The sequence below is a fragment of the Callithrix jacchus genome, chromosome X (genome assembly GCF_049354715.1).
Source record: "Callithrix jacchus isolate 240 chromosome X, calJac240_pri, whole genome shotgun sequence".
NCBI classification, from domain to species: domain Eukaryota; kingdom Metazoa; phylum Chordata; class Mammalia; order Primates; family Cebidae; genus Callithrix; species Callithrix jacchus.
Window position 1 is genome coordinate 47,564,544 of NC_133524.1, and position 12,985 is coordinate 47,577,528.

At 44.4% G+C, this 12,985-nt stretch overlaps 1 protein-coding gene across 2 annotated transcripts in view; it reads right to left on the reverse strand.

Moving 5' to 3' along the window:
- Nucleotides 1-1,098: 1,098 nt before the first annotated feature.
- The window catches only part of SLC9A7 (solute carrier family 9 member A7), a 151,437-nt gene continuing 139,550 nt past the window's right edge, over nt 1,099-12,985 (reverse strand). For both annotated transcript variants that reach the window (XM_035289162.3, XM_035289161.3), the window contains 2 exons: nt 9,683-9,788; nt 1,099-3,644 (listed from right to left, as the gene is read on the reverse strand). In XM_035289162.3, the coding sequence (XP_035145053.1) occupies nt 3,393-3,644; nt 9,683-9,788 (358 nt within the window). In that variant the 3' untranslated portion in view covers nt 1,099-3,392. The remainder of the gene's footprint in view (nt 3,645-9,682; nt 9,789-12,985) is intronic.

The following is a 12,985-nucleotide window of genomic DNA, read 5'->3' on the forward strand; positions in this document are numbered from 1 at the left end:
AAGCCCGCCCCTCTAGTTTTGGTCTTGGCAAATCTCCATTTCCTTGTATGTGAGTAGATCAGAATCAAACGTTTGCAATGAAGACTACAAGACCCTTTGGGGATAAACAACACTCTATGGATTGAACTAAGACTAGGAAAGGAAACTCGGTGATTATTTTTCTTCCCTAAGAGAATCATTTCTTGTAATCTGCTAAAAGCTTTCTCAAATACAACAACAAGAACAACAATAACGGCTGGGCGTGGTGACTCACACCTGTAATCCCAGCACTTTGGGAGGCTGAGACAGGCAGATCACGAGGTCAGGAGTTCAAGACCATCCTGGCCAACGTGGTGAAACCCCGTCTCTACTAAAAATACAAAAAAAAAAAAAAATTAGCTGGATGTGGTGGCGCCCACCTGTAATCCCAGCTACTCGGAGGCTGAGGCAGGAGAATCGCTTGAACCCAGGAGGCAGAGATTGCAGTGAGCTGAGATCACGCCACTGCACTCCAGCCTGGGTGACAGAGTGAGACTCCGTCTCAAAAAAAAAGCCTTGAGGTGAAAAAAGATAGGGTGTATCCAAATCCTTCCTGGTTGCCTCTTTTCAGGAACCACCACCAGAGTGTGTCTGTTAGCTTTTTCTCTCCAAAATTAAGTAATCCGCATAAGATAAGCAAAGCTTTATAAAGAGCCAAGCAGCCTATCTCTCCATCTCTGCAAAATGAAAACAAAACAAGCTTTCCCTTTTAGAGGTATATAGAATGACTGGTCATTAGTGAGATAACTGTACTAAATAAAAACTCCTTGCTGGTTCTGGACTCCAGCACGTGTATAATATATGTATCTCCAGGGCTCTGCCAGGCCTGGCAGCTGCTGTCTGCAACCTAACCCCAGGACATAAGAACTTCCCTTCCAGGGGCTAGGAAAGCTCTTTCTCTGGCTGTGGGGTGGAGATCTTATTCTTAAGTCCTTCACTAGCCTGGGTAACCCTGAGGCCTCATGGGTCTGGGTAGGTTGTTTAGCATTTTTCAAACTTCCAAAGCCAATGGATGACCATAAAATCAAAATGGACTATATTGTAGATAAAAATGAAAGAGGAGAATAAAAATCATTCAACTGTGTGTGTATTTTTCTTTTTTATTTTTGATACAGGGTCTCATTCTGTTGCCCAGACTGGATTACAGTGGCATGATCTCAGCTCACTGAAACCTCTGCCTCTTGGGCTCAAGGGATCTTCCCACCTCAGCCTTCCAAGTAGCTGGAACTACAGGCATGTGCCATCATGCCTGGCTCATATTTGTATTTTTGTAGAGACAGGGTTTTGCCATGTTGCCCAGTGTGGTCTTGAACTCCTGAGCTCAAGTGATCCTCCTGTCTCAGCCTCCCAAAGTGTTGGGATTATGGGCGTAAGCCACTGTGCCAGGTATCAATTTTATTTTATTGAACCATATGAAATTGCGACTCCTGTTTTTACATAAGAGTCGAATATCAGCAAATTCAGATGGCTCAACCTAATTAAATACATATTTTCCTGATTTGTACAAATTATCAATTCAAACACAAAGCTGGGAAGCAATGCCTTACTTAAACGTTAACATTAAACATGCGAAGTGAGAAGATTAAATGGCTGATTCCATTATAGATGGACAGATTGGGAAACTTTTGTCTGCCATCATAAGAAAAAAGCCCATGTTATGAAAGCATTTTTTAGAAATTGTGTTGCCAAAAATATGCTAGTGCTGAGGCAGGCACAGAGACATGGGGAGAAACTCAAACTTTTCCCAAGAGGTCTTTCAGTATTTCAGCACTACAGGTGTGGGCAGAGAACAGCTCATCCAGAAAGAACCCAAACCCTAACTTTCCTTCTTTCTTTTTTTTTTGACTGAGTCTCGCTCTGTCCCCCAGGCTGGAGTGCAATGGCATGATCACGGCTCGCTGCAACCTCTGCCTCCCAGGTTCACGCGATTCTCCTGCCTCAGCTTCCAGAGTAGCTGGGACTACAGGCACGTGCCACCATGCCCAGCTAATTTTTGTATTTTTAGTAGAGACAGGGTTTCACCATATTGGCCAGGCTGTTCTGAAACTCCTGACCTCGTGATCTGCCCACCTCAGCCTCCCAAAGTGCTGGGATTAAACAGGCATGAGCCACCGCGCCTGGCCGAAAACCTAACTTTCAAATCACACCCATATGTTAAGCTGGTGCAGCAGCCTCCCCAGAGACAAGGAAAATGACCCTTCTCTGCAAGACACCCAGATTCCTATGCTTATAGAAGACAGAACTCTCTAGTGGGTTGAAGATACTCAATGTTCCATTGACTTCCCTCTGATTCCTCAGGTGGCCACTGAAATCTCATGCGTTTGTCAGCTCAAATTTTGGGATTCTACCCAGTCTTGAGACTACTAACTCATATTTCTTTGCAGTTAATTTTTTGTACTGAAATTTCTTTCCCTCTGAATTCTAGTCTGGTGCCCTGTAGGTTTCTTGCTGCCTTCTCTTCCCCAGGTAATAGCATCCTAAAAAATTTGGTGTTATTTCTAAACCCACAGTAGATAGCTCCGTCCTCGTGATTACTTCCTAGGCTGTCAGTTCATATGGCAGCCCTCAAAAGTTGGATGCCTTTTGCAGTGATGCCATCATCGGTTTCTAAATACCTCCTTTCCTCAGATTAATTAAGAAATAAGAGTATAACACTATTTGCCTTTGGTTTTAAACATTTCGTAACTACTTCTTTACGGACATCGCCAGAGAAGGAACCATAATGCCTTGTTCCATGTTGAAATGTTCATGGATGTATTTTCAAATCTTCAGTCAAGAAGAAACACAGGTAGCATAAAAGTCAGGAATCCTCATATGAGGTTGCAGTCATGCAGCCTTCGCTGCCAGAGCCTTCACTCAAATTGCTTTTCCATGTTTTCTGTCCCATTTAACACCAGTTTCCCATAATCCTTGGAGTTCCAATCTCAATTGCCTTCCTTCTCGATCCTTCTTCCAGCCTGTTCTCCCCTAACTTGATATTTCTATGGTCAGCTTGACTTGCACTGCTGTGTACTGAGATGCAGCCTCTCATGTGAGGAAGCCCTTCGCCCAGCACCTGCCCCGCCTTGCTCAGATACTGCAGGTGAATGAATTAAGAGACCATTAAAGCATGCTATTTTTTTTGTTTAACTCTGAAACAGCGTACTACTATGTGAAAAAAGTGGGAATAGGTCATGTTTGTCTGAATTTAGAGACTTTTGCCTCACCATCTGCATCGTGAGTTAAATTTTAAGTGTTAAGTTAGCTTCAGACTCCAATAAAATAGAAGAGTTAGTTCTATCTAGTCACTGCCCCACCTCAAACAACACTAGGGCTTGCAGCCGTCCTCACCCCATTGGGAGCCTACCCCACTGCACCAGGGTTTGGGGGGAAAGTCAAGCATTATCTTCCAGAGGAAACACTAGGCGGGTGCCCCGGCTCGAAACCTTCTGGTCTCCCATTCCCAGGTCTCGCTCCAGCACTTCCTCTGAGCTGCTCTTCGTTCTGCGGCTGCCCTCCAGACTTGTGGAGCCGGTGTGCGAACCTGAGGAGCCATTTGCAGTCACTGTGCTGTCCCCGTAGGTCAACGTGAGGTCGCCTTCAGTCAGGATGAAATCGGAGTCTTCCTCTCTCAGTGGCTCTTGGTTCTGAAAAGGGCAACCAACAAGAACAAAAATGAGAGGCTGGAATCTCCCAGAGTTGGCATCATCCCCAACCCCAATCCCAACTCCTCATCTGAAAACTCGGGATTATGAAACTCGCCTGCCTTGAGCCACTAGCGTGGTAACTGGATGTAAACTGTAGATGGCCAGGCATGGTTGCCAAGATCAGGACTTAGAATACCGAAAACAGTTCTGATTTCAAATGTCTGACAGCTTGGAGTTAGTGACAAAGGGAAGAAAGGGGGACCAGCCTGGATTTCCAGCTTCCTAATCAACATACAAAGAAAGGCCAGAGTAGGGTTATTGGGCAAACATTTCAAATAGGTTTCAGGTACTATCTTCTCTGGGCAGGCCTTCTGGGTGGGCCTCCTGCCCTATGCAAACCATCCCCAACCCATCTTGTTTACACTGAAACTATTCTGTGTCATAGACAGCAATTCAGGGAAGAGGACAAGCCATAATTAGGATTTCCTCCCTGTTTCCCCAGTCATCTCCCCACAGGAAAACCCTCATAGGAAGCCCACCCACTACATCCTCAGGTGGATGAATCAAATGATCGAGGGAGAGCAAAGCTGCAACCACTTGAACTATCACATGGTGGCGAGTGTCGGAGACAGCATGAGGTCAGACAGGACCTTCTACCTCCAATGGGTTTAACCAGCAAAACAAGGGGAGGGCCACGACCCAGCTCCCCCACTGCATTGAGGCCTATCAAGTACTGTGCACTGCCTTCTAAAAGGGCAAACGCAGTGTTGAATACTCTGGGTAAACTGATTTTTTTTCTATCCTGTTTCCCACCGACCCTTCAAAGCTCATCTGAAGTCCTGCATCCTCTATGAGTCAGAGCCTCCAAGGCACCAAAGTGGCCTCCCTGACCCCCCTCAGGAACTCTGCACAGTCACACTGCCCAAAGCCATGGGTAGATTTCCCCAGGTCAGTGTCTGGACTCCCCATCTAGATGACAAACACCAAAGGGCAGTGACCTTGTTGTCCATGCCTTGGCAGCTTCCTCAATGGTGCTTACCTCCAGTAGGTGCTAAGTGAATGATTCCGGGTAAATGCACCAGCTAGGGAAGACTCATGGGTTGAGTCTCCTGTCCCAGACTATTTCTGCACTCATTGGCGACAATCACATACTTGTTGTCTGCATTCTCAGTGACATTAACTTCTCCACACACTGGCCACAATGTGACTCCACTTAACCAATGCTTCAGCATTTTTAACAGGCAAGCACACAACTCCTCTCACTTGCTGCCTCAAATCCCCATTGGAATGAAGCAGGGTGCAAATGCCCAATGAGATTAAAATCCTGTACTCAGGCAGATGTTTAGAGCACAGTTCTAAAACTTGCTCTTAACTCCCAGATTTCCTTTTTTTAAAACAGAATCTCGCCTCTGTCGCCAGGCTAGAGTGCAATGGCACGATCTCAGCTCACTACAACCTCCACCTCCCAGGTTCAAGTGATTCTCCTGCATCAGCTTCCCAAGTAGCTGGGATTACAGGCACCCACCACCATGCCTGGCCAATTTTTGTATTTTTAGTACAGACGGGGTTTCACCATGTTGGCCAGGATGGTCTTGATCTCCTGACCTCGTGATCCATCCGCCTCAGCCTCCCAAAGTGTTGGGATTACAGGTGTGAGCCACTGTGCCGGGCCAATTTCCTCCTCTTTACCAGTGTTTAGAAAGTCATGAAACTCAATCTGATCTACTGTAGCGTTTTTTTTTTCTTTTGAGACGGAGTTTCACTCTTGTCACCCAGGCTGCAGTACAATGGCAAAATCTCGGTTCACTGCAGCCTCTCCCTCCCAGGTTCAAATAATTCTCTTGTCTCAGCCTCTTGAGTAGCTGGGATTACAGGTGCCTGCCACCATGCCTGGCTAGTGTTTGTATTTTTAGTAGAGATGGGGTTTCATCATGTTGGCCAGGCTAGTCTCAAACTCCTGACCTCAGGTGATCCGGTCACCTCAACCCTGCAAAGTACTGGGATTACAGGCGTGAGGCATTGTGCCCAGCCAGTAGCTTTCTTAACAGCAAATGACATCATGTCCCTTATCCGAACTTCCAATTCCCAGGGAATCCACCTTCCCTGTCTCGGCATATCCCAGTTCTCCCATTCATACATGTGCTATATAATGTTTTTGTTCATCTCTGTCAAGATCTCTCTATCAGGGCTCTTGGCTCCTAATTCTCAGGGAAATGGTCCTGGCACATATTTTACTGCTTCAAGGTTTGCGGCCATGGAAGGACAGAGGCAAACATAGAATAACTGCAGGTAAGGGTAATTCTGCAAATGAAGGAAAGCTCACCACAGCACCACAGAGGAAACCCTGGGCATGAACTGTGACATGGTCAGCTTTCACTCTGCAGAGGGAAGCAGGGCCTAAATTCACTGATAGGAGAAAACAAGACTGGACATCAACCTGTTCCATGTACGAAGCTCCCAAGCCCAGACCTAGTACCCAAGGAAAGGTCATTCAGAAACAGGGCCATAGTAAAACCCATGGAGAGGCCAGGTGTGGTTATTCACATCTGTAATCCCAGCACTTTGGGAGGCTAAGGTAGGTGGATCACTTGAGGTCAGGAGTTTTGAGAACAGCCCACTCAACATGGTGAAAACCGATCTCTACAAAAAATATGAAAATTGCCGGGTGTAGTGGCATGGCCTGTAATCCCAGCTACTTGGGAGGCTGACACATGAGAATTGCTTGAACCCAGGAGGCAGAGGTTGCAGTGAGCCAAGATGACACCATTGCACTCCAGCCTGGGTGACAGAGCAAGACTGTCTCAAAAACAAACAAAAAGAAAAACAGCCCATGGAGAGTGATTCTGACATCAAAGCCTAATAATGTTATATGCAGATGATGAACTCAATCTGCTCCCTTGAATTCCAGATGATAAGATCAACACAAGTTTGTTACGCTGAAGGTCTGTATAATCATATAACTAGTTGTGCAGTTAAGTCTGCTATGAAAATGCTGTGAAAACACCTGCAAACAACAGTGTGGCAGTGTGTGCATTTTAAATAATGAGAAGTCATTTTCAAAAGTGAAAGCACATTGTTAGGAAGGTGAATACCAAACCTAAGTGGTTTAATGTTAGTGGACATAATAACGGATGAACATCTTAGAAATCTCCAAATAGGCCGGGCGCAGTGGCTCACGCCTGTAATCCCAGCGCTTTAGGAGGCTGAGGCAGACAGATCACAAGGTCAGGAGTTTGAGACCAGCCTGGCCAACATGGTGAAACCTTGTCTCAACTAAAAATACAAAAATTAGCCAGGCGTGGTGGTGGGCGCCTGTAATCTCAGCTACTCAGGAGGCTGAGGCAGGAGAATTGCTTGAAACCAGAAGGCAGAGGTTGCAGTGAGCTGAGATCGCGCCACTGCACCAGCCTAGGCGACAGAGTGAAACTCCATCTCAAAAAAAAAAAGAAATCTCCGAATAAATTTGGCAAAGTACAAAACACCTTTTAGATGGTGGGTGAGAACCACACAACAGTTGTCAAAAGCCACAAGAACTGCCCAGTCAGAGACCCTCGCCTGGCAATAAACTTTGCAGTGAGCCCCTTCACCTCTGTCAATTTTGGGTCCCTCCACTGATAATTTTGAAGAGACCCTTTGCTCCCACTGTCTCAGCAGCAGGCCCCACCATGTCTGGAGCTGGCTGAGACCCTAGGCAGGACCTGGGCTCAAAGCAGCAGCAGCAGCAGCAACAGGACTGAGAGTGATCCTTGCTGGAAGCCCAAGTTACTCCATCTTAGGTTGGCTGTGGGGAGTCACAGCCAAAACATGATCCCGGAAGCAAACTTGGAGCAGTCCCTTGAACTGCTGGGGGAAGCACTTGAAATTTATGCAATTGTAAGCTTACTGAGTTTACGCCGAGTTCAAACTAGTCTAGATATTCCTAATCTATGGGCAAGGGACTGGTCAGTAAGCTTCAGATTAGAGAAGGTTTTTATAAAGTTTTAACAGTGAATTTGTTGTTTTACTATTACATAGACATGAAAAGTGATCCTTATTAAAACCCAATTAAGATGGAAAGTTTTACAAAGTGTTTAGAAGAGGCTAGAGTTAGAAGACAAATTTATACATATAAACCCAGTGAAACTTAAGATCAGAAAGTGTAATCACAGTTGGGGCTTCATTAGTGGGAAAGCAGAGATGCCGTCGGCAGCCTTTGTCTCCAGTGATGTACCTAAAGGGCCACTATCCCACTTCAGACGGAGGGCCAAACTGAGCAAACCGTAGAGCACTCAGCACAAGGCCGCTATTCTCAAGTAAGCTAGCAGCAGGATGAGAAATTACAAAACATGTTTTTAATCTTTTGGTTTGTGCCCTTCTAACCTCATAGGTAACTAGCATTATTATTTAGGCTGATAGATATTGCATTTAAAACTTACCACAAGCATTAGACATCATTTTACAAATGGAGCAGTTCTAGGGAAATGGTGTGCTCACCATCCTACGTACTTCTTTTTGCCATTTAATACCAGTTTATCACAGGTGGCACAGGAATTTCATTTTCAAATGGGGAGGAGCTGTGGGAGCCAGAAGGTTTAACTATCATTAAGAGAAGGAAACGTGAATGGTGCTGTCACATTTGGTGAAATTTCAAAGCAAAGGCTGCGCCAGAACTACATTTTTACCAGGCAGAACCTGCTTCCAAGGGGGCAAAACCCAGTAGCCCAGCTGAGTTTTCAAGTGTAAAGTTCTGTCACTGCCTACCAGGACTTTTCAATGGTCACCTTCCTCTGAGGGGGCCAAGGAGGGGTCTGAGGGCCTAGGGATGACAGACACACAGCTTATTCTCTGCAGCGGTGGGTTTAGGACACATGGTGACTTGGCAGTTGTCATCCCTGTTCTCGAAGGAAGAGTATGTCATTTAAGGAGCTGCCTCCTCCAATTTCCGGTGCTTTGATGTGGCTGCCCTTCCCTTCTGCCCCAGCGCCCCCACCTAGCTATCGAGTGTCCACATCCCTTTCCCCTCTGTACCACATGAATGTGCACCACCTGTCTTAACCCTGCTACCACTCATTAGAACTTACCTGTTTACGGCCTCTCTTTCATATTTAGGCTTTGTGTTCTGCCTTCTCATCACCAATCAAGTAAACTGCAAGCTATTTGCTAAGAATGTGAAGACCTGCATGAGGTTCCCAGCTAATTACTAACCGTGGGCCTGGGCCAACTCACATCCTCTCTGAGATGCACTTCCCTTCTCTGTGATGCTACAGTACTCACTGATTCAAGGTATGACTAAAAGAATGAAATTAGCCTTTGTGAACTGTAGAGCTGTATGCAAATTTTAGACATTCTTTTCTTCTAGGGCATAAGACTGTGTTAATGACAAGATGATTGGGATGGCCTAGGAGGGATGATGAAGAAAGGCCTTTGACCTCTCCTCCGCTCCTTCCTCGTGGGTAGCTACTTTGCTCTCTCTACCTGTCTGCCCTGCACCCTGCAACCCACATCAGGAGCTCAGGAGTCAGCCCTAAATTTAAGACATCCACCATTGTGCATGTTCTTTTCATATCGGGCTGAGTCTATTTCCAGAATCTGAAAATGGAAAGAAAGGACCTAACCATATCAACATAAATAAACTATTTAGAAAAGGAATCCTTACACGCTTTGTGGTTCACAGTATATCTTCATGTATTTCATCATTTCATGCTCACAGCCAACCTGTAGTACTGGTCCCATTTTATAGATTAGAAAACTGAGATACAGAGCATGTCTATGTCCTGTCAGGGATTAGATTCCAATCCAGTGGCTCTGATTCGAAATCCAGTGTTCTTTCTATTAAACCACAGCTGCTGATGTTGGGGAATCCCATTACCCTGGTAAAGGGTTTGTCTGTTACTGTGCAAAATCTACAAACATATGTTAAGTTGGCCATTTCTAATCAGCTTATTAGAGAAGCAAAAATCTGTGGGTGTGGAGGCATGAGTATGATGGTTTCTTTTTCCTGTGTAAGACACTGCCCTGGCATGGTGACGAGGACTACAACCCTGATGTACAGTACTTACATCATACACCTGGGGACTGGTCAGACATCGAGCTAGCAAGCCACACCAGGCAGGGAGAGTGGTGGTTAGAGGGGGGCCGCTGTGTGTGAGGATGGGCTTCAGGTAACTTTAAAATGGGAATTAAGGAAAAATGGCTGCAAAGAAAACATATACACAACAAAATGTGCTTAAAATTCACCCAACCTTCTACCCACAGAGAGCTTATTTCCCTCATTTTACTAGTACAACACACGAAATACATGTAACATGCAACAGTTTGAACCAAAGAGTAAGATATGCCCTATCAGCCTTAAATAGTAACTGTTAAGTCTCAGGTTGGTAACTCCCAATTTTCAGTTAAAAAGTATATTTGATTCATCACAAATTAGATCTCCCTTCTCCCTTTGTCATGTTGAATGGAAGTTTTGGTTTCAATCAGCATTTCAGCCTCTGACACACAACTGGCTCCAGGCCTTGGAAACAGGAGAGAGTGTCCCTGGAGTGGGGAGTAGCAACCCCTGGGTCCCCTCTGCTCTCGTTCTCTGCATGTATTTCCGTTAAACCACTCTACCCAGAGGGCAGGTGGTGGAAATGTTGAAGTTGGACATGACCTTAGGGGTAGCCTGGGGCTACTACAAAGGCAGAAACTGAGACTTGGCAACATGAAATGATTTCAGTAAGAATACTTGGACTGTAAATCTCTAAACTTCCCAAAAAGGACCATTCTTCACTCTACCTACAGCTTCTCTCCTGGACGCTAACACAATGCTTTCCAACCTCAACACTATTGACATTTGGGGCCAGATCGTTTTTTGTTGTTGGGGGCTGTTCTGTGTATGGTAGGATGTTGAGCAGCACCCCTGGTCTCTACACATTACAGATGCCTCCTCGACTTATGATGCAATTACATCCTAATAAGCCCATTAGGTTGAAAATATCATAAACCAAAAACACATTTGACACACCTAAGCTACCAAACATCACAGTTTAGCCCAGGCTACATTAAATGAGCTCTGAACACTAACATTAACCTACAGTTGGGAAAAATCATCTAACACAAAGCCTATTTTATAATAAAATATTGAATAGCTCATGGAATTTACTGCATACTGTACTGAAAATGAAAAACAAGATGGTTGAATGGGTACTCAAGTACGGTTTCTACTGAATGCAGGTCACTTCCATACCGTATTGTTAACATTGAAGCATCTTAAGTTGGGGACTGTCTGCAGATGCCAGTAGCACCATTACTCCCCTCTCCAAGTTGTGACAATGAAAAATGTCTTCAAAAAAATTGCCAAATGGTGAGTGCTGTGGTTGGTGAGCCACGGTTTCCCTAAACGCACCTGAGAAACTGAGCAGAGCATTTGGCAGAATCACAAAGACAGAGTGAACCTGACAAAAACCAGAGTCCAGGGCCTACCGAGGAAGAAGATGGAAACCAGGCTTTAGGTGGGGATCCTGGAATAAAGGGTAAAGAGAAAACAGACTAACTCTCACAGGACCTAATGGCCAACATCAAATCATCCTTATTCCTGATTGGATTAAGGTGATCTGCAATTGCTAATACCCCAGCCTAGCACTGACCTGATAGATATAAGCTTAAATCATCTCTGAAGGATGATGATGTTATACAGAGCATCTCAAATTATCTCTAGATTTTTTTCTAGAGAAAAAATTGCCCATGCTTGTTCCTCAGTAAAAAAACAGATGCGCAGAAGACCAACAGTAAAGCTTCTAGAAGATAACATAGGAAATTGGCTTCATGACCTTAAGGTAGGCAAAGATTTCTGAAACAGCACATAAAAAATACTAACTAGGAGATCAATAAATTGGATTAAGACCTTTTGTTCATCAAAATATTCTATTTAAAAAGTGAGGCTGGGTGTGGTGGCTCATACCTGTAATCTGGGCACTTTGGGAGGCTGAGGCAGGTGGATCACTTGAGGCCAGGAGTTCAAGACCAGCCTGGCTGACATAGCAAAACCCCATCTCTACTAAAAATACAAAAATTAGCCAGGCATGGTGGCACTCACATTTAATCCCAGCTACTCGGGAGGCTAAGGCATGAGAATCACTTGAACCCGGGAGGCGGAGGTTGCAGTGAGCTGAGATCACACCACTGCACTCCAGCCTGGGCGACAGAGTGAGACTCTGTCTCACACACACAAAAAAGTGAAAAGGCAAGCTACAAAGTGGTAGCAGATATTTTTATCACATATGATCAGCAAAAGACTCATATCTAGAATACATAAAGAACTCGTGGAAATCAGTAAGAAAAAGGCAGGCAACACAACAGAAAATCGGGCAAAAGACTTGAAAAGGCATTGTATAAAGGAACATACCAAATGGCCAGTAAACATGTGCGGAGGTGCTTAACCCTATCACTCACTTGAGAAATGCAAATTAAAGCCATGATTAAATACCACTACAAACCCAATTTTAGAATGGCTAAAATTAAAAAGACTGAGAACATCAAATGTTGGTGAGGATGTGGAAGAACTGTAACTCTCATACACTAGAAGTGACTGTGTAAAGTAGTATCACTATTTTGGAAAACTGGCACTATCTTCTGAAGTTGAACCTACCCATGTCCTATGACCCAGCAATTTTATTCCTGGGTAGATTCCCAACAAAAATGTATGCATATGTGCAACAAAAGACATGTACATCAATAATAGAATGATAAATTATGATATATTTCTATAAGAAATACTATGGAACAATGAGAACAAATGAACTAGAACTACATATAACAACATAGATGTATCATACACATGATGTCAAGCCAAATAAGCCAGACATTAAAATATATATACTGTATAGTCCTATTTATAGAAGGTTGAAAAACAGGTGAAACTATTAGTTGCTAGACGTCAACAGAGCGATTACATTTGGGGAGTGGAAGGGGTAGTAATTGAGTCATGGCATGAGGGGGTTGGCAATTTTGTTCCCCCCCACTTTTCTTTGAGACAGGGCCTGAGTAGCTGGACTACAAGTGTGTGCTACCAGACTTGGCTAATTTTTGTATTTTTTGTAGAGACAGGGTTTCATCATGTTGCCCAGGCTGGTCTGTAACTCCTGGGCTCAAGTGATCTGCCTACCTTGGCCTCCCAAAGTACTGGGACTAAAGGCATGAGCTACCATGCCCAGCCTTGGTCATTTTGTTTCTTAATTGGTTTGGTGTTAGTGTGTTTATTTTGTGATAATTTACTGAGCAATTATTATTTGTGTACTTTTCTGCATATCTGTTATACTTCAATAAATTTTTAACATTTTCAGCATCTCCAAAAACCATATATAATACGCCACCTGCCCATTTGA